Source organism: Pristiophorus japonicus, chromosome 14, assembly GCF_044704955.1.
Source record: "Pristiophorus japonicus isolate sPriJap1 chromosome 14, sPriJap1.hap1, whole genome shotgun sequence".
Lineage (NCBI taxonomy): Eukaryota > Metazoa > Chordata > Chondrichthyes > Pristiophoridae > Pristiophorus > Pristiophorus japonicus.
Window position 1 is genome coordinate 71,901,158 of NC_091990.1, and position 22,084 is coordinate 71,923,241.

Sequence of the window (22,084 nt, forward strand, 5' to 3'; positions counted from 1 at the left end):
TTATCTCATATTTTACCCCAAGAAAATAAGTAACCCTGTGGTGCTCACGGGTCGCTGTTATTACCAGATTTCAGTGACCTCTCAAGCAATGAGAGCAGGTTTCAGTTGTAGGCTTGTTTCAGTAGCACAACACAGTGACTCTGGTATCTTAAGGGCACCCTTGAGGCCCCAGCTGGTTTATCCAGTGAATGGCTGAGTCGGACGGGCCTGAAAGCTCCAGGTTCCATCTGGGTCTTTTGCGATTTAGCTGTTGCTAGCTAAGATGGTAGATTGGGGTGCTTCCCCATTGTCTTTTAGGTGAGGGAGGGGGTGAAACTTCCTGCTGAAAGTGGCAGTGGGTGGATGTCAAGACAGGATTGGTTGTGATGCCCCCAGTGGTTCAATAGCCTGCCAATGCTCACTGTCTCGACTTGTATGTGAACAAATGGCCATTTGGGCTACTGGAACAGCACCTTCAGCATCTTCAGGACTAGAGAGGAAGCACAATCAACAATAAAACAGAGAAGGGAGAAACCTGCTTATTACAGGGTGCTTAAAGTAGGATCGGGATAAGTGGCAAATAACATTCGCGCCACACAAGTGCCAGGCAATGACCATCTCCAACAAGGGAGAGTCTAACCACCTTCATTTATCATTCAATGGCAGTATCATCGTCAACATCCTGGGGGTCATCGTTGACCAGAAACTTAACTGGACCAGCCGCATAAATATTGTGGCTACAAGAACAGATCTCACTTCCTGACTCCCCGAAGCCTTTCCACCAATAACAAGGCACAAGTCAGGAGTGTGATGGAATACTCTCCACTTACCTGGATGAGTGCATCTCCAACAACACTCAAGAATTCAACACCATCGAAAAGCAACCCGTTTGATTGGCATCCCACCCACTACCTTCAACATTCACTCCCTCCACCACCTGCGCCCCGTCGTGCAGTATGCACCATCTACAAGATGTACTGCAGCAACTCGCCAAGGCTTCTTCAGCAGCATCTCCCAAACCTGTGACCTCTACCACCTAGCAGGACAAGGGCAACAGGTGCATAGGAACACCACCATCTCCAAGTTCCCCTCCAAGTCACACACCATCCTGACTTGGAAATATATTGCGGTTCCTTCATCGTCGCTGGCTTAAAATCCTGGAACTTCCTCCCTAACAGCACCTCATGGACAGCAAGAAGGCAGCTCATCACCTTGTCAAGGGCAATTAAGGTTGGCCAATAAATCTGGCCTTGCCAGCGACGCCCACATCCATGAATGAATAATTTTTTAAAATTACTTTATCAATATGTTCTCTCCATGGATTACAGCTCAACTGTTGTCAGCAGCTGGCTACTTCAGATGAGGCATCGACTGATTGATTGCAGGCAGATATTAAATCCCAGTTCATTTCCAATCCAGTGCTAAACTAAAACACTTTCTGTAGTGCTGTTCTCCTGCATTATGGATTGCGTAATGACCTGGAAATGTTCGGGGTCATGGGAGCATGTGTATTTTGGCAATGAGGTTAAAGCCAGATACACAAGTTGAGAAATACGGTGAGCTTCAAGTAACTTGGTGTGGAGTTGAATGACAGATGGAGTGTGGCAGTGGCGGTTGAGTGAAGTGTGTCTGCTAACGCAGCTTCTGTTACTGTCTGCAGGTCGAATGTACGTCTTTTATGGAAACAAGACTTCTGTCCAGTTCGTCAGTTTCACCTCAGCGGTTGTCTGCCCTGAAAACCTTACAGCTCATATCCTTTTGCACGAAAACATTTGCTTGAAAGCGGAGGCTGGCCTGTGAGCTTGCAGTTGGAATGCTTTTATTGATCCTTTCTATTCAGTAACCTGTACCTACAGGGTTCATTGTTCCCATTTAAGTCAGCTGCAGATTATCTGAACCTGCAGCGATTGCAGGTGGCGGCCCAAGTTCTTGGCACATGGCTGCAGATTCAAATGCACAGCAGCCCTGCTAGTGTTGGGACTTGGAAAAGCGCATGATTATGGTCCAATGGGTTTCCTTGTCTCTCTTTTTCCTCCCACAATACGTGCTGTACTGCATTTCACAATCTGAAGGAGATGGGTACCTTTCCCTGCACACCAGCAGCTGATCTGTATGTGTGTGTCTCCCTTCCTGCCTTGTGACAGGTGCTTGCTGTCTCCCTGTAGTTTCTGGCTGAGGTTAACTTGCTACCTGGGGAATTGTTTCTGCTGCTCACTAAAGGAGTGGCACTGCAGTGGCCAGTCCTGATGGGCCAAAGGATCTCAGCAGGCAGTCCTCTAAGGTGAGGTATCACAGCTGAGCTTGATTCGGACCTCAGTGCACACGCAGACACAGAGGGACGCTGGCACGGGCAGGGAGAAGAGGGGCTGATGCAGCATCCCCTCCCCCCACTCGTACCCCTCCCCGTGCGCTGCCCCCCTCCCCCACCCCATGCACGCATGCACCATATACGTGCGGGCCCCCCCTCCCCCGGTGCACTAACCCCCCCCCAACCAAGCCATTGGAAGAGTCGGGGCCAGACCAATGTTTTGGGGTGTTCTTGTTTTTTTGGCAATTTATAGTGAGTTCAGTCCATGGCAATCAATTATCTCTACTTGTGCGCTTAAAGAATGCTGTTCGTATGTTGCACAATTTAACAGAAATGACATTGTGATAATGAATGGAACTTCGCATTGAGCTCTCTGCTAATTTGGCCATCCCTTGATCCCGCCTGCCCTGTTATTCAGAAATTGAGCCTTGCTTTGGTCCCAGCTGCACCTCCACAAGTTGACCATGTCAAACTTGCTGTGCAACTCCCAAGATTTATTTCAAAGTGGATTGATTCACTTCATTCTGAACAGCAGTACCTTTTCACTGTGACCAGGACTTTGTGCTTGATGCCTTCTGACGTGTGAATCCACAAAACAATTGAGTGAAATGTGCTTCTTAAGGAGAGTGCGAATGATGATGGCTGGGCAGGCTGAAGTCAGAAGCAATAAATGAGAGCCAGAAAGTCAAATGTTCAGCTGCACTGAAGCACAAAACCAAGTACACATCCTAGATTGAGGAAAGCTTGCACAGCTTTGAGATTACGTGGTCTGTGACTTTGGCACTGGCGAGCAGTGGCTTTGATCGGCCTGTGGGATGAGTGTGCCAATCAGTATGACTATGCTGCAAGAGAAAGGCTGCGATCTTCACTGAGCCACTGGGGAAAGGTCGCTTCACCTTCATCACAACCCCACTAAGCTGACCAATCCACTAAAGTTTACCAGTTTTAACCAGTCCCTTAGGTGAGCAACTCAGTCGAGCTTAACATACAGATAAGATACATAAATGTAAGATACATATATAATATATGTACATACCATTTATATATTCACTCAGTGTATGATCGTTTGCTTAACTATCTTCCGCACAACTGAATGTTCAAACCAAGCCTGTCGATCCCACTGTTGAAGGTGGTGCCCAAGTTCAACAGGTGCTAAACATTGAGTGCATCTCCGACTTTGTCGAGGTGCCAATCCTCAACATCCAATTCAGGTACATGCCTTTTGTCAAGTAATCTTCGAACTGAATTTGTATTGGGTGGTGTGGGGGTGGAAAAGGTTTGCTGCAAGTGTTTGCCATTGTCCTCTTATTCTTTCATTCAAAGCAGATATGGCGAGGAGCTCCAGAACATCTCTGTCAAGCTGCCCATCACATTGAATAAGTTTTTCCAACCCACAGATATGTCGTCTGAGGATTTCTTTCGGCGATGGAAACAGTTAAGCAGGTAAAAGCCCTTCCACTCTGAATATTATAGCAGAATTGGGTGGTGAAGTGTGAAGTGCTGAGGGTGGAGCAGTTTTAAGCGCAGCACGAGCCTCAGATAAACACACATCTGAGCATTCTCCGTTTGAAAGATGAGCTTCCCCATGTTCAGGAACACATTGCCTAACATGGTATTTGGCCAGCTAGACCCCTCTGGTCTTGGCTCACCATCACTCAGCGGGATCAATGTTGAGGACCCTGCAATTGACCACAGTGAACCCTGGGTAAGGGAGAGGAGCAATCAGACGCCATTTCAGCTATTGTTCACTATCCAGATGTAAAGTTCATCGTGGATGCCGATTTAGCTCCATGGTCGAATAAACAATGCTTAATTGTCTCGGCTCACATGTGAAGGGTGGCTAGTGACACAGAACCCTGCTCCTGCAAGGAGTAAGTGGTGAGGGAATTGGGGGTTAAGCCATATTTATTTTCCATTCCATCCTGATGTCTCTTTGTCATTCTCTCTCTCTCTCTCTCTCTCTCTCTCTCTCTCTCTCTCTCTCTCTCTGACAACCTACCTGGACTGCAGCTTAGCTATGACTGGAAAGGTATTGGTCTTTCCAGGTATGTAATTCTGATCCCATACTCCTAGTTTCATCCTGAGCTTTGCTGCACCAACTTCACTCCTGCTGCTACTCTAAAGTAGCAACATATTAAAGCTTGACTAAAATTGCTGTTTCCACAGCCCATGCATGTACACTCTCCACGATCACCGACTCCATCCACAGCCCATGTACACTCTCCCCGATCACCGACTCCATCCACAGCCCATGTATACTCTCCCCGATCATGGACTCCATCCACAGCCCATGTACACTCTCCCCGATCACCGACTCCATCCACAGCCCATTTAATCTCCTGAGGGGAAGTTCAGGCACTTTGCAACGTGTGCTGTTTTCTTTGTATTGCTGACAGTTTTCCATGAGTGAGTATTACCCACCAGATTTTCACAAAGCTTCCCCATTTCAGGGTTGAGTACTATTACTTCAATGTTCTGAAAGGAGGAATAAGTGCAGCATGACCATTGTGTAGATGCTGAGAATTGAGTCCTGCAAAGCTTTACTGACTGTGTTTTTTTTCTATGTCCCTTAGCCCACAGCAAGAAGTGCAGCAGATATTTAAAGCTAAGCATCCAATGGATTCAGAGATTACAAAAGCAAAGGTATAGATCAAACTTGAGCTGCATTCTGTATTAAGAAATGATGCCAAACTTCACCTTCGTAATGTAATGTTGGCTTGTTCCTGGACTGGATTAGCGTAAGTGTCAACCTTGACTCATTGGTAGCACTGTCGCCTCTGAGTCAGATGGTTGTGGGTTCAAGCTCCACTCCAGAGACTTGAGCACACAATTGTTATATCTTCAGTACAGCTCACAAACACACACACAGCCTTAAAATGGCAGAACACTATGGAACTCTAGTCAGGTGACCTGTTCCCTCTCTATTTGTACACAGCACTGGCGACAGTGTCACAGTAGTCCGCAGGAGCTATATATATATTACACTCCTCCCTCCTTAATGAAGAAGTAATTATAACAAAATAATCATCATAAATAACTTGCATGGATATACATAACCAAAGATATGGACTTATTTTGCCATATTCACAAATCAAGCTTTTAACCACTTGTTTTCTGTTTCGAAGAGGATACCTTCGCTCTCGAACAGAACCTTCTAAACAGGGTGTCGAATTTAAACTCATTCGAGGCTGATCCTGAAGAAAGTTTTCCTCCAAGAGATGCCCTTGATTTCCATTTGAACTCTCTCTTTTACTCTACCTCTATCAAAGTAACTGCATGCAAAACTCTTGGTCAAGTACATTCCCAGGTGCTGGTCATGGAGGTCCCCTAATAATTTGGACCTGAATTTGTTTGGTATAACCACTCTTGCACCCCACATGATACAATCTTTGTCGACTGATAATTCATTCCGATGAATGAAGAATGGATGAATATCTTTACCTGGTTTGACCAGCCATTTGCAATATAATCATACACCTTTGACATAACTGGGTCACGTTTGGTTGCTCTACCAATCACTTCAGCTGTGACTGGCAGTTCATCAATGTATGAAAAATAGAACACTTTTTCCCTATCGGGTGTAACTTGTGATGGGAAAGGCAATCTAAACATAGCATCAGCATTATTGTGATCAGCTGATCATCTGTATTCCATATCATATGTATATGCTGACAAAATCAAAACCCATCTCTGCATTCGGGCTGCAGCTAATGTTGGAACTCTGGACTTTGGATGGAGGATTGCTGTCAGGGGCTTATGGTCCGTAATGGTAAACTTACGACCATACAAGGAACTTCTTGACCCCAAAAATGAATGTCAAAGCTTCCCTTTCAATTTGTGCATAATTACACTCACTGGCACTGAGAGTGCGTGAAGCAAAAGCAATTGGTCTTTCCTCCCCAACTCACTGCCCCAACTCCATGCGGAGAGGCATCACATGCTAGCTTGATCTCCTTAGATATGTCATAGTGAACTAACATGGTGCTCTCTACCAATTGCTTTTACACTCCTTGAATGCTGTATCACATTCTTCTGACCACTTCCAATGGACCTGTTTTTTCAATAGTTCATTCAGTGGATGTAATACTATAGCCAAAATAGGTAGGAACCTCCCATAATAGTTCAAAAGACCAAAAATGATCAAAGTTCAGTGACATTCTTGGGAGTGGGTGCATTTCTGATTGCATCCAGCTTTCCCTTGGATGGATGAAAACCATCCTTGTCTACTCTGTACCCTAAGTACTCCACAGAGTTTTGAAATAACTCTCACTTGCGAGCAGTCACTCGTATTCTGTGTTTCTCTAGCCGTTTGAGGACTTAATTCAATATGTATTATGAATTTGCCTGTTTGGTGCTGACATTAGTATGTCATCTAAATAACATACTACCCCTTCAATACCTTGCAAAATCTGGTTCATCACCCCATGAAATATGGCAGGGGTGGAAGACACTCACAATGGTAGCCTATTAAATTGATATACACCTAGATGAGTATTTAGAGTCAAGCATGACTTGGACTCTTACATAAGAGCGTAAGAAATAGGAGCAGGAGTAGGCCATATGGCCCCTCGAGCCTACTCCGCCATTTTATACTGATCCAATCATGGACTCGGGTCCACTTCCCTGCTCGTTCCCCATAACCCCTTATTCCCTTATTGGTTAAGACACTGTCTATCTCTGTCTTAAATTTATTCAATGTCCCAGCTTCCACAGCTCTCTGAGGCAGCAAATTCCACAGATTTACAACCCTCTGAGAAAATAAATTTCTCCTCGTCTCAATTTTAAATGGGTGGCCACTTATTCTAAGATTATGCCCCCTAGTTCTAGTCTTCCCCCATCAGTGGAAACATTTTCTCAGCATTCACATTGTCAAGCCCCCTCATAATCTTATACGTTTTGATAAGATCACACCTCAATCTTCTGAATTCCAGTGAGTAGAGGGTCAACCTACTCAACCTTTCCTCATAGGTCAACCTCTGGAATCAACCTAGTGAACCTTCTCTAAACTGCCTCCAAAGCAAGTCTATCCTTTCATAAATATGGAAACCAAAACTGCACGCAGTATTCCAGGTGTGGCCTCACCAACACCCTGTATAACTGTAGCAAGACTTCCCTGCTTTTATATTCCATCCCCTTTGCAATAAAGGCCAAGATTCCATTGGCCTTCCTGATCACGTGCTGTACCTGCATACTATCCTTTTGTGTTTCATGCACAAGTACCCCCAGGTCCCGCTGTACTTCAGCACTTTGCAATCTTTCTCTATTTAAATAATAACTTGCTCTTTAATTTTATTCTGCCAAAGTGCATGACCTCACACTTTCCAACATTATGCTCCATCTGCCAAATTTTTGCCCACTCACTTAGCCTGTCTATGTCCTTTTGCAGATTTTTTGTGTCCTCCTCACACATTGCTTTTCCTCCCATCTTTGTATCGTCAGCAAACTTGGCTACATTACACTCAGTCCCTTCTTCCAAGTCGTTAATATAGATTGTAAATAGTTGCGGTCCCAGCACTGATCCCTGCGTCACCCCACTAGTTACTGATTGCCAACCCGAGAATGAACCATTTATCCCGACTCTCTGTTTTCTGTTCGTTAGCCAATTCTCTATCCATGCTAATAGATTACCCCCGACCCCGTGAACTTTTATCTTGTGCAGTAACCTTTTATGTGGCACCTTGTCAAATGCCTCCAAATACACCACATCCACTGGTTCCCCTTTATCCATCCTGTTCGTTACATCCTCAAAGAATTCCAGTAAATTTGTCAAATATGATAAATCCATGCTGACTCTGCCTGACCGAATTATGCTTTTCCAAATGCCCTGCTACTACTTCTTTAATAATGGACTGCAACATTTTCCCAACCACAGATGTTAGGCTAACTGATCTATAGTTTCCTTCTTTTTGTCTGACTTTTTTTTTTAAAATAGAGATGTTACATTTGCAGTTTTCCAATCTGCTGGGACCTCCCCAGAATCCAGGGAATTTTGGCAAATTACAACCAGTGCATCCACTATCCCTCCCCATAGACTCCTCATCTAGTTCAAGTTGTAAGTAGGCATTTGTAAGATCCAACTTTGAGAAGATCTGACCACCTGTCAGTGTTGTGAACAAATCTTATACATTTTGCAATGTATTGGGGAGATTACCCTTGAGAACCTGATTTACGGTTACTTTATAATCACCACACAATCTTACCTTATCGGACTTGGGTACAACAACAATTACATCGATCTATTTTAGAAATAATGTTCTCACTCTCTAGTCTTTTGAGTTCTTGCTCAACTTTCTCCTTGAGTGCATATGGTACGGAACGTGGCTTGCAGTAAACCGATCTAGCGTTCTTCTATATCCTGACACTCGCCTTGAAGCCTTGGATCGGACTGCTTGTTTCGCAGAACACCTTTGGATAATTCTTGATGACATCATCCTTTGATGCAAATCTCATTTCAACATGAAAAATCTCAGTCCAGTGATCCCAACCAATTTCTTCCTTGTAAGGCAGGCTTGTTTCCTGCCACTATAAGAGAGGCAAGCTCTGAAATTGATCCTTGTATTTCACCTAGCACAGGAATGTTCTCTCCCGGGTAGCCTCGCAGCTCTATCTTGGATTTCTCCAATGGGAAATCACGCAATTTGTCGAGGTATAGCGACTCGGGTACTACACTCACGGATGCACCAGTGTCGATTCCATGGGTATCTTGGTTCCTGCAACATCTGTGTGGACTATGATACTTTTCGAATCGCTGTTAGTTAACCTCATGCTCCTGATGATGTGTAGCTCTAAAACCTTCTCATCCTGTTGTTTTTCTTCCATGCTATGTAGTCTCTGGGGATTTCTACTTCTAGCTTTGAAAGCTGGTTTACCCTTCAGTCAGCATACCTTCGCAAGATGCCCAGTTTTCCTGCAGATGAAACACACTGCCTTCACACATGGACAACTTTGAGCAATGTGTTGTCCCAGATACTGATAGCAAGAGTTCAATGCTCTGTTCCCATTTCCAGTTTTTGAGACCTTGGGGGCCCCAACTGCCTTTTACTTTTAACCTGCAGGCGATTCACCTCAGTTGTCTGACGACTGGAAATAGTATGAAATTCTCGGGAATATTGGTTTGCCATGTCCATCAACATAGCTGTTTGACAAGCTAAATCAAAAGTCAAGTTAGGAGTTGTCAATAACTTTCTTCTGATCGCATCATTTTACATCCAACAAACAAAGCGGTCACGCAATGCTCGGTCCTGAAAGTTTCCGAAATGACACTGAATGGATAGCTTTTTTAATGCGACAATGTTCTCTCTGATATTTTCTTCGGTTAACTGATCTCGTATTCCAAAATGATAACTTTCAGCAATTTCCAGGGGCTCAGGACTGTAGTGCTGTTCTAATCTGCTTAAGAGTTGTGTCCTTTGGCATGACAGGCACAAGCACATTTTTCAGGGTTTCATGCACCTCGGGCCCAGCTTCAGTTAAGAAAATCGGCCGTTGTCTTTCCAGCACCACCCGGTTATGGTTTTCATCATTGGGGACTTTAATATTATTTGTGGTGAAAATCATTTTTCCCGCTCCACATACGCTCCGAAACTTTCAAGGTCGCGTTGAAACTCCCCCAAACGCCCTATTATTCCCATAGGCACGGTCATCTGGACTCTGGCAGTTCAGACAAGTGTGCTTGTGATTTACCTTGGATTTGTAGCTGTTAATCAAAACAGAGAAGCTCTCAAAGTCTCTGTTGGTTGGCTGAATCCTCCACCAACAAAAATTGCAGCTTTTTTTCCAGATTATACCATTCTCATCGCCATTGTTATATCTTCAGTACAACTCACAAACACACACAGCCTTAAGATGGCAGAACACTCTGGAACCTTTAGCCAGGTGACCTGTTCCTTCTTTATTTGTACGCAGCACTGGCTGCAGTGCAACAGTAGTCCATTGGTGGAGCTACAGGCAACTCTCGATTACCCGGGTCCCTCGGGGATTGGGCCCTGCCGGGTAAACTATTTCTCCGTTAGAGCGATTGACATTATAAAGATAAAACCCGATGCTGTCCCGGGCCGAAAGGCCTCCGAATGCACCGGCCCGATGCCTTCCCGGGTGGAAATTTTAAATCCCGTTACAGTGGGTTCCCGTTGGATCCGTGTGCGGATAATCGAGAGTTGCCTGTATATATATTACAACAATCTAGGCTGACACTTCAGAGCAATAATGAGGGAGTGCTCCATTATCAGAAGGGCAGTACTGAGGGAGCGCTGCGCTGTCGGAGGGGCAGTCCTGAGGGAGCGCTGCGCTGTCGGAGGGGCAGTCCTGAGGGAGCGCTGCACTGTCGGAGGGGCAGTCCTGAGGGAGAGTTGCACTCTTGGAGGTGCTGTCTTTCAGATGAGACATTAAACCAAGGTCCTGGCTACTGTCTCAGTTGAGTGTAGAAGATCCTATGGCACTTTTCTCCTACCCAACATTTATCCCTCAACCAATACTGCCATTTGTCTCATTTACTGTTTGAGATCCTACTGTGTGGAATTGACTCCCAAGTTTGTCTATATAACATGGGACTAACTATTTGTACTGCACTTTTTTTGACAGGCAACAACCCATCTTCCCCCCCCCCCCCACCCCCCCAGTCAAGCTCCGACCCTCCCGGCCGGAATCATTCCATGTGCGTGGTGTGAGCAGCAGGACCTGAGGCCGACTCTCTCCCACCCTGGCCAGCTGGCTGGGGCCGATGGCGAGAGGGAGGCTGGGGTGACGGAGAGAAATGGGACCCTGCGACTGACCGCGGCTCCTGCTGAGCCATGAGCCGTGATTCCCGAGCGGCAGGGACGGGGGGGAAACATAGAAACATAGAAAATAGGTGCAGGAGTAGGCCATTCGGCGCTTCAAGCCTGCACCGCCATTCAATAAGATCATGGCTAATCATTCCCTCAGTACCTCTTTCCTGCTTTCTCTCCATACCCCTTGATCCCTTTAGCCGTAAGAGCCACATCTAACTCCCTCTTGAATATATCCAACAAATTGGCATCAACAACTCTCTGCGGTAGGGAATTCCACAGGTTAACAACTCTCTGAATGAAGAAGTTTCTCCTCATCTCAGTCCTAAATGGCCTACCCCTTATCCTTAGACTGTGTCCCCTGGTTCTGGACTTCCCCAACATCGGGAACAGAGAGAGCCTGGGAGGGCAGGGCGAGAGAGAGAGAGCTTGTGGGGAACAGCGGAGAAGAGAGAGAGAGAGAGAGAGCTCGGCGGTGGGGGGGGGCGCGGGAGAGAGAGAGCTGGGGAGGTGGGGGGAGAGAGAGAGAGAGTTTGGGGGGGGTAGGCGAGAGGGTGGGCGGGGGGGAAGAGGGAGAGAGAGCTTGGAGGGGAGAGAAAGAGAGCTGTGATCTCAGCCTCAATTTAGTCACACTTTTGAGCTGAAAACTAATGGGAATATACATGTAAATTCGGGGGCCAGATTAAGCTAGCACTACATGCAAAATATTGCTGTAACTCTATACCCACCCATTTAATCTCCTTCCACAGCCCACCTACCACCACCCCTGTATTATCATTAACTATACTCACTATAGAAAATCCTGGATTAACAATTCCTAAAATGGAATTGAGCAGAATGACAGAATATTCATTTATCATCACATTTCCACGGTTCATCCCTGGCTGCTTGCCTCGTACAGGTGAAATTTCCATCGTTCCAGCAGCCCAGAGACCACTATGTTCCGTAGTGTGTATGATTATCCCTGCCTCTACTTATCCCAAAGCATTTTGTGGAGCTATTTATTTATGCATCTTTTTTTGAAGAAGCAAACGCACACTTGAAAAGCAATCCTGGAATCTTTCTAGTCTTGTGAAGGAGCAGTTGTTTATATCCCTGAGGTGATTGACAGTTGGCTGTTTAACTTGATAAACTTCTAATATTTTATACCTCAGCCCACTAACTGTACATTTTACTTCTCATCCGGCAGCTTTTGGGATTTGGTGTGGCGCTTTTAGATGGGGTGGATCCCAACCTTGCCAATTTTGTGGGAACTGGAATTATTCATACAAAAACTGTCCAGGTTGGATGTTTGCTTCGTCTGGAACCAAACACTCAGGCCCAGGTATGTACCGGAATAGACTGCATAACTTGTGAGGCAGCAATTTGCGAAACAGAGAGACTGATTGAGATCTCTTTCGTTGCAGCTTGTGCTGCTCCGTAATCTCCACTTCCACTTAATTGCTTTAAGCTTTTCGGTTGCATGAATTGTATTCTTTCCTCCGCATCTACTTCAAGTGGGCAGGGCAAAGACAATTTATGTTGAATTTTCAGTGCATCAATGAACGGCAATTGCAGCTCAATAACCAGCAAGGCTTCTTAACTAAGCTACATTAGTGTCCTTTTCTCACTGTACACCAGTTTTTTTTTATAAAAGCATACCTAGACTCCCCCTCACATCCTCTTTGCACGTGTGCAAGAAATGTATCCCCCTACAACTTGTAAACATCGAGTGATTTGATCTGATCTGATGGTCTCACTTCAAAATGAGCATGGTGAGCAACGTCAGTGTTACAGTTTGGATCTTTAAATGCTGTTTCTCTCTCTCTGGTTGTACTTACTTGAATAGTCAATTGCACAGAAGTTAGTGCTCCTGAATCGCGGTGAACCCACATTTCCAACCATAAACCTTAATGGTTGGAAAATTGGGAGCAACATACTCTTCTGGCCAATTCTCTAATCTGCACCCCTGACATGTGAGGCAGCAAGGGAGTAGAGTCTTGCAGTTTCAGTGCTGTTACAGTGCCTGGTCACCAGGATACAGAAAGACTGCAAGCATTGGAGGGTGCAAAGGAGAGCAAAGAACATATTTCAATTATAAGAGAAATTAGCTGAGTGAAGGTTAAAAAGCTCAATCTGTACAGACCAGAGAGAAGACAGTTAATGCCGGATCTTGTTGAAATAAATATTATAAATGGCTTGGTTAGGATAAATTATAAATGTTAAACTCAGGCAGATGGATTACAATTTACGTACTATATTAAAAATCTTACATCTACCTGCACTTCCTGTTTATAAAACCTTAGTTCCTGTTGTCATAGTTTATGCTTTATGTCTGCCTTTTACCATTATAAATATCTGTATCCACATTTATAATGGAAACTGCCAATTCAAACCTATAATGACACCCTTCCTCCAGTGGTGCTGTAGTTTTTCTATTTTGTGTCTCCCAGCCAGTACTGAAGAGAACAACAACAACTTGTATTTATATAGAGCCTTTAAAGTAGTAAAGCATCCCAAGGCGCTTCACAGGAACATTATAAAACACAATTTGACGCGGAGCCACATAGGGAGATATTAGGGCAGATGACCAAAAGCTTTGTTAGAGGGTTTAAGGAGCGTCTTAAAGGAGGAGCGAGAGGTGGAGAGGTTTAGGGAGGGAATTCTAGAGCTTAGGGTCTTGGTAGCTGAAGGCATGGCCGCCAATAGTGGAGCGATTAAATCAGGGATGCTCAAGGGACCAGAATTGGAGGAGTGCAGATATCTCGGAGGGTTGTCGGGCTAGAGGGGATTACAGAGATAGGGAGGGACGAGGCCATGGAGGGATTTGAAAACAAAGATGAGAATATTAAAATCAGGAGCCAGTGTAGATCAGCGAGCACAGGGGTGATGGGTGAAAGGGACTTGGTGCGGTTACAGAGGGTAGAACGTGGGAGGCTGGTTCGGAGTGCAGTGGAATAGTCACGTCTAGAGATAACAGGCAAGGATGAGGGAGGGTTTCAGTAGCAAGTGAGTTGAGGCAGGGCAGAGTCAGGCGATGTTATGGAGGTGGAAATAGGCATTCTTAGTGATGGCGCGGATATGTGGTCAGTCGCTTTTTGGTCAAATATGATAGCAAGGTTGTGACCAGTCTGATTTTTGCATCAGACAATTGCCAGGGAGAGGGATGGAGTCGTTGGTGGGGACCGAAGACAATGGCTTCGGTCTTCCAATAGTTAGCTGGAGGAAATTTCTGCTCATCTAGTACTGGATATCAGACAACCAGTCTGACAATTTAGAGACTGTGTGGAGGTCGGGAAGCGTCGAGAGAGGTGATGGTGCGGTAGAGCGTACATGTGGAAACTCGCTCTGTTTTCAGATGATGTCTCCGAGGACCTGCATGTAGATGAGAAATAGGAGGGGGCCACCAGAGGTAACGGTGCGTGAGCTGGAAGAGAAGCCATTGCAGGTGATTCTCCAGCTACAACTGGATAGATAAGAATGGAACCAGACAAGTGTGGTCCCACCCAGCTGGACAATTTTAAAGAAGCGTTGAAGAAGGATAGTGTTGTCAACTGCGTTAAAAGCTACAGACAAGCCAAGATGGACGAGGAGGGATAGTTTACCTTTGTCACAGTCACACAGGATATAATTTGTGACTTTGAGAGCCGTTTCAGTATTGTGGCGGGGAAGGGGAATTCAAACATGGATTTCCTGGAATGATGGGCATGGATTTCCTGGAATGATGGGCACAGATTTGGAAGGCGACAGCACATTCAAGGACTTTGGAGAGGAAAGGAAGGTTAGAGATGGGGTGGTAGTTTGCAAGGACAGAGGGTTTTTTTTAAGGAGAGAGGCTATGTCGGCAGATTTGAAGGAGAGGAGACATTACCCGAAGAGAGAGAACCAAACAATGTCAGCTAATGGGAGCCAGGAAAGGAAGGTAAGTGGTGAGCAGTTTAGTGGGAATAGGGTCGAGGGAGCAGGAGTTCAGGTCTCATGGACGAGATGAGCTCGGAGAGGGCATGAAGGAAGCTAAGAGAGAAACTAGAGAAAGATGTGAGTTCAGGGCTAAGGCAGAGGGGAGCCTTCGAGTAAGTTTGGCCCAGTGGGCAAGGGGAAGGGAGGGAAGTGGGAGAGGCAGCTGATCAGGTGGTTTCGAGCTTAGTGACAAAGAAGTCCATGAGCTCCTCGCACTTATTGCTGGAGGTGAGGGTGGAGGAGACAGGAGAGGGGTTTAAGACAGTTTGCAGTAGAGAAAACAAGCTGGGGGTTATCTTTATATTCCAAGATGATCCTGGAATAGTGAGCAGTTTTGGCAGACGAGATCAAGGCTGATGTGCTTTATGTGGTTCTGGCAGTGAATGGCTCAATGCAAGCCTTGGACTTAAAAGAGCAGAGATGAGGACCAGGGTGAGAGAGAGTAATGGTTTTAATGGAGATTCAGGCATCATGGGTGGAGGTGAGGCTGTGATTGAGCAGGTTGGTGGCTGCAGAAATGTCATGGTGAATGGAGGGCCAAAGTCTAGGCTGTTGGGATTCTGAAAGTGCAGTTGTAAGTGACTTGGGAGAGAGTTTTTTTCCGGGGAGGGGGGGCACGGAAGGAAGTATGGTTGTGGGGGGAAGGGGAATTTGGGTGGAGAGCGATTCGAGGAAGTGGTCAGAGATGGCCTTATCTGTGATTGACATGATGGGAGTAGCGAGACCACGTGAGATGGCAAGGTCAAGGGGGTGGCTGTGAATATGCCTTGGGGAGTTTATATGGAGGGAGAGATTCAGGGCAGGTAGGAGGGCAGAGAACTCAGAGGAGAGAGAGCATGATGCATTGAAATGGAGGTTGAAATCACCGAGGATGAGAAGTCGCTTGGTGCAGAGGCTGAGGGAGGAAAGCAGTGAAGATATCGCGGTGAGAAAATGTTTATGGTACTTGGTTGGACGGTATAGAGAACGAGGATTTAAAGTGAGAGGTGAGAGGGGTGGAACAAGGAGAGATGTTCAAAGGAGAAGAAAGTGTCGGAGGAGTAGCAGGTTCAGACCAAGGTGTGATTTGATGATGAGAGCCACACCGCAATCACAGTTGTCTGAGCAGAGCAAGTGGTGGAAGGTATACCCAGGGAGGGAGGCTTCATTTCGGGGAACGTGTCATTACCCTTCAACCAGGTTTCCATCAAGGCCATGATGTCGACGCAATCATCCATAATAAGCTCATAAACTTGTGAACAAGGCCCTTGCCATTTAACAGACATTCTGGAGGGTGATGCAAGAAGGGCGGTGATGGCTGATATAATGGCAGAGTCCACAGGGACAGCAGCGGGGTGGGTGAGTTGGACGGGAAGGAGATTGGCAAGATTAGCCCCCAGCGGGTGCGCTGGGCAAGAATGTCGGCGAGAGGGTAGGGTTGGGCAGTTGGCATTGCTGCTTGTAAGGAGGTAGCAAAGATATCTTTGATGGGCCCTTCAGAGAATTCCTAGAGAGACACAGTGGGAAGCTGTAGGCCTATCTACATAAAAGCATAAATTGGAGTAGGAGTCGGCCATACAGCCCCTCGAGCCTGCTCCACCATTTAATACGATCTTGGCTGATGCGATCATGGACTCGGGTCCACTTCCCTGCCCGCTCCCCATAACCCCTTAATCCCTTATCGGTTAAGAAACTGTCTATATCTCAAATTTATTCCATGTCCCAGCTTCCACAGCTCTCTGAGGCAGCGAATTCCACAGATCCACAACCATCAGAGAAGAAATTCTTCCTCATCTTAGTTTTAAATCTAAGGGAATCAAGGCTGCGATGTCAGCACGAGAGTAGGACGGTCGAGGAATGCTGAAGGGTTGGCATTAGGATTGGAGGGCTGAGTATCCGAGAGGGGAGAAACGAAAGGAGGCATGACAACAGGAGAGAGAGGTCTCGGAGGGGTAGAGAGAAAAGAAGTTTAAAAAAAGGAGAGAATAAAGTGGAAATAGCAGTGATGGGCTCGGGTCCGGAATGGCAGCCAAATGCGAATGGACATGGAAACCTCAAGTTACGTAAGCCTGGTTATGTAGAAATTACATTTATCCTGGTAGTAAACCGGGAGTAATGAGGAGACAATAGGAGGGAGTGCAGAGTTAAAGTCAGAGTCCCATGGTGGGGTAAAGTTGATGTAGGTAGGTTGAAGTCGGCTTGGAGCAAAGACAAACTGTTGTCCCAAGTTCAAAGACCGGTGTAGTCAGCGAGTGAAGTTCATTAGCTATTTGAAGGGGAGAGTTTTGGAGGATGCACTAATGGAGATATTCCTATGAGAATGAAGATCCAGAATGTGTGCAGAATCTGAGGCCAGGCAGAAAAAACAGTGGCGAAGTTGGACGTCACCACAGGATCCAGAAGTGACGGAGAAATGTATTTCAGCCCAGGAGCATGACGCTCTAGCCAGGTTGAAGCTGAAAACTAAGTAGAACCAGTCGACCAGTCACAGGCTCATAAAGGAGGAGCAGCAGTGGGGAAGGGCTGTAACCAACGTTCCCTTTAAGCTGCACAGCCGCGCAGTGCTCTTAAGGTCCTGCGCAGCCGGTCAGCTGGCTTTTAATTAAAAAATCACACATGCACGGAATTTTGAATAGCTCGCACAGCCTGTTAAATGGGCTGCGCAGGCCCCCAAAAATTTAGAGGTAAGCTGATCAAGGTTACTTTAAAATTTAAGCAACTGAGCAGCAGATCAGGGACACAGCAGCTGAATCTTGTGGTATAGCCCTGTGCAGAAGCATAGTCTTGAGTCCAGAGAACATAAAGAAATAAGAACAGGAGTAGCCATTCGGCCCTTCGAGCCTGCCCCGCCATTTATTGAGATCATGGCTGATCTTTTACCTCAACTCTACCTTTCCTGCACAATCCCCATAATCCCTTGAATGTCTTAGTATTCAAAAATCTATCAATCTGTCTTGAATATATTCAACGACTGAACATCCACAGGGTAGAGAATTCTAAAGATTCACAACTCTCTAAGTGAAGAAGTTTCTCCTCATCTCAGTCCTAAATGGCTGACCCCTTATTCGGAGACTGACCCTAATTCTAGACACTCCAGCCTAGGTACACATCCTCCCTGCATCTACCCTGTCAAAGCCCCTTAAGAATTTTATATGTTTCAATTAGATCACCTCTCATTCTTCTAAACTCTAGGGAATATAGAACAAGTCTACTCAATCTCTCCTCATAGGACAATTCCCTCAGCCCAGGAATCAGTCTGGTGAACCTTCGTTGCACTCCCTCTAAGGCAAGTATATCCTTCGATAAGGAGACCAAAACTGTACACAGCACTGCAGGCGTGGTCTCGCCAAGGCCCTATATAATAGTAGTAAGACGTCATTACTTTTGTATTCCAATCCCTTTGTAATAAAGGCTAACATATCTTAATTAGTTGCTGTACCTGCATGTAATCTTTCTCTGATCCATGTACAAGGACACCTAGGTCCCTCTGAATACTTACATTTCTCAATCTCTCACCATTTAAAAAAAAAAATCTGTTTTTCTATTTTTCCGAGCAAAGTGAATAAATTCACACTTCTCCACATAATTTTTCTTCTGCCATGTTCTTGCCCACTCACTTAACCAGTCTATTTCCCTTTGCATCCTCCTCACAGCTTGCTTTCCTATCTAACTTTGTATCATCATCAACATTACAATCAGCCCCCTCATCTAAGTCATTGATATAGATTGTAAATCGCTGAGGCCCAAGCACTGATTCTTGCGGTAACACCCTAGTTACAGCCTGCTAACCCGAAAACGCTCTGTTTTCTGTCCGTTCACCAATCCTCATACTAATATATTACCCCCAATACCATGAGCCCTAATTTTGTGTAATAACCTCTTGTGTGGCACCTTATTGAATGCTTTTTGAAAATTTAGATACACTGTATCCACTACTTACAACCTCAAAAAGCTCTTAATAGATTTGTCAAACACTATTTCCTTTTCATAAAACCGAGTTGACTCTGCCCAATCGTTTTATGATTTTCTCAGTGCCCTATTACCATGTCCCTCAGAATAGATTCGAGCAAGTTCGCTAGCATTGATGTCAGCTAACTGGTCTATAGTTTCCTATTTTCTTTCTTCCTCCTTTCTTGAATGGCGGGGTTATGTTTGTTACCTTCCAATCCACAGGGACCATTCTAGAATCTAGGGAACTCTGGGAGATCAAAACCAATGCATCCACTATCTCCAGCTACCACTTTTAAAACCCTAAGATGTAGGCCTTCAGGTCCAGGGGATTTGTCGACTTTTAGTTCCATTAATTTCTCCAGTACAATTTCTTTACTGTTACTAATTATTTAAGTTCGTCATTCTTTCTAGATCCTTGGTTCTCCACTATTTCCAAAATGTTTTTTGTGTCATCTACCATGAAGACAGATACAAACTATTTGTTTAATTTCTCTGTCATTTCCTTATTCCGCATTATAATTTCTCCTGTCTCTGCTTCTAAGGGACCCACATTTACTTTTGCTAATTTCTTCCCTTTTTACATATCTATAAAAGCTTTAACAATCTATTTTTATGTCTCTTGCTAGTTTACTTTTACTAGTCCAGCAAAATAACCACTACGATATCCTATCCCTCAGTCCAGGAATTTGGAAACCAAATTTAAGAAACTATCCAGTGATTGGGGAGGTACCAGCGGATTGGAAAGCAGCTAATGTAACGCCTCTGTTTAAAAAAGGGGGCAGACAAAAGGCAGGTAACTATAGGCCGGTTAGTTTAACATCTGTAGTGGGGAAAATGCTTGAAACTATCATTAAGGAAGAAATAGCGGGACATCTAGATAGGAATAGTGCAATCAAGCAGACGCAGCATGGATTCATGAAAGGAAAATCATGTTTAACTAATTTACTGGAATTCTTTGAGGATATAATGAGCATGGTGGATGGAGGTGTACCGATGGATGTGGTGTATTTAGATTTCCAAAAGGCATTCGATAAGGTGCCACACAAAAGGTTACTGCAGAAGATAAAGGTACATGGAGTCAGTGGAAATGTATTAGCATGGATAGAGAATTGGCTGGCTAACAGAAAGCAGAGAGTCATGATAAATGGGTCCTTTTCGAGTTGGAAATCGGTGGTTAGTGGTGTGCCACAGCGATCGGTGCTGGGACCACAACTGTTTACATAGATAACCTGGAAGAGGGGACAGAGTGTAGTGTAACAAAATTTGCAGATGACACAAAGATTAGTGGGAAAGCGGGTTGTGTAGAGGGCACAGAGAGGCTGCAAAGAGATTTGGATAGGTTAAGCGAATGGGCTAAGGTTTGGCAAATGGAATACAATGTCGGAAAATGTGAGGTCATCCATCTTTGGAAAAAAAACAGTAAAAGGGAATATTATTTGAATAGGGAGAAATTACAACATGCTGCGGTGCAGAGGGACCTAGGGGTCCTTGTGCATGAATCCCAAAAAGTTAGTTTGCAGGTGCAACAGGTAATCAGGAAGGCGAATGGAATGTTGGCCTTCATTGCGAGAGGGATGGAGTACAAAAACAGGGAGGTCCTTCTGCAACTGTATAGGGTATTGGTGAGGCCGCACCTGGAGTACTGCGTGCAGTTTTGGTCACCTTACTTAAGGAAGGATATACTAGCTTTGGAGGGTGTACAGAGATGATTCACTAGGCTGATTCCGGAGATGAGGGGGTTACCTTATGATGATAGATTGAGTAGACTGGGTCTTTACTCGTTGGAGTTCAGAAGGATGAGGGGTGATCTTATAGAAACATTTAAAATAATGAAAGGGATAGACAAGATAGAGGCAGAGAGGTTGTTTCCACTGGTCGGGGAGACTAGAACTAGGGGGTACAGCCTCAAAATACGGGGGAGCCAATTTAAAACCGAGTTGAGAAGGAATTTCTTCTCCCAGAGGGTTGTGAATCTGTGGAATTCTCTGCCCAAGGAAGCAGTTGAGGCTAGCTCATTGAATGTATTCAAGTCACAGATAGATTTTTAACCAATAAGAGAATTAAGGGTTATGGGGAGCGGGCGGGTAAGTGGAGCTGAGTCCACAGCCAGATCAGCCATGATCTTGTTGAATGGCGGAGCAGGCTCGAGGGGCTAGATGGCCTACTCCTGTTCCTAATTCTTATGTTCTATGTTCTTATATTCAGAAGCGAAGAGAAGGCATGGTCAAGAAATGGGTAGTGGAAGTTTAAATTAGCAGTTAACTTGTAGTTAGGAGCAAAATGAACCCACTTAAACAGTGGAAGAGAAGAGATTGGAGGTGAAAGGGCTATAGCTAGCAGCGGATGGCCAAGGATAGAGGTGCACAGAGGGACTGACCACCCAGGAATCATCTTGATCTGCTCCCATCATTGGCAGTCGCTCGAAATCGAGGAAGACTTGCTTCCACTCTAAAAGTGAGTTCTCAGGTGACTGAACAGTCCAATACGGGAATTACAGTCTCTGTCACAGGTGGGACAGACAGTGGTTGGGGGAAAGGGTGGGTGGGGAGTCTGGTTTGCCGTACGCTCTTTCCGCTGCCTGCGCTTGATTTCTGTATGCTCTCAACGACAAGACTCGAGGTGCTCAGCACCCTCCCGGATGCTCTTCCTCCACTTAGGGTGGTCTTTGGCCAGGGATTCCCAGGTGCCGGTGGGGATGATGCACTTTATCAGGGAGGCTTTGATCTGCTCCCACACTCAAACCAACTCTACAGTGTCAGACTTGGCTCAGTGGTAAGATTCTCGCCTCTGAGTCAGAAGGTTGTGGCATCAAGATCCTGAGACTTGAGCACGTAATCTAATCTGACAGAAGCTCCGTCTGCCTTCAGGTGGGTGTAATAGATCCCATGGCATGATTCGAAGAGAAGGGGGAGTTCTCCAGTTCCCTGGCCAATATTTATCCTGCAATCAACATAATTAAAGCAGATTTTCTGATCATTATCTCATTGCTGTTTGTCAGACCTTGCTGTGTTCAATTTAGCTGCTGCATTTCCCTATGTAACAACAGTGACTACATTGCAAAAGTACTTCATTTGCTGTAAAGTACGTTGGGGCGTCCTGAGATTGTGAAAGGCACTACATATAAATGCAAGTTCTTGCTTCCCAAATTGCTGTAAACTTTGCT

General features: G+C 45.3%; 1 protein-coding gene across 3 annotated transcripts in view; it reads left to right on the forward strand.

The window, feature by feature from the left end:
- Positions 1 to 22,084, forward strand: part of LOC139279949 (AP-2 complex subunit alpha-2) — a 122,965-nt gene that overhangs the window by 99,083 nt on the left and 1,798 nt on the right. For 2 of the 3 annotated variants that reach the window (XM_070899296.1, XM_070899298.1), the window contains 5 exons: positions 1,640 to 1,728; positions 3,374 to 3,498; positions 3,614 to 3,730; positions 4,861 to 4,930; positions 12,242 to 12,376. In XM_070899296.1, the coding sequence (XP_070755397.1) occupies positions 1,640 to 1,728; positions 3,374 to 3,498; positions 3,614 to 3,730; positions 4,861 to 4,930; positions 12,242 to 12,376 (536 nt within the window). Of the gene's footprint in view, positions 1 to 1,639; positions 1,729 to 3,373; positions 3,499 to 3,610; positions 3,731 to 4,860; positions 4,931 to 12,241; positions 12,377 to 22,084 lie in introns of all 3 variants that reach the window. The other variant, XM_070899297.1, reaches the window with a different exon arrangement.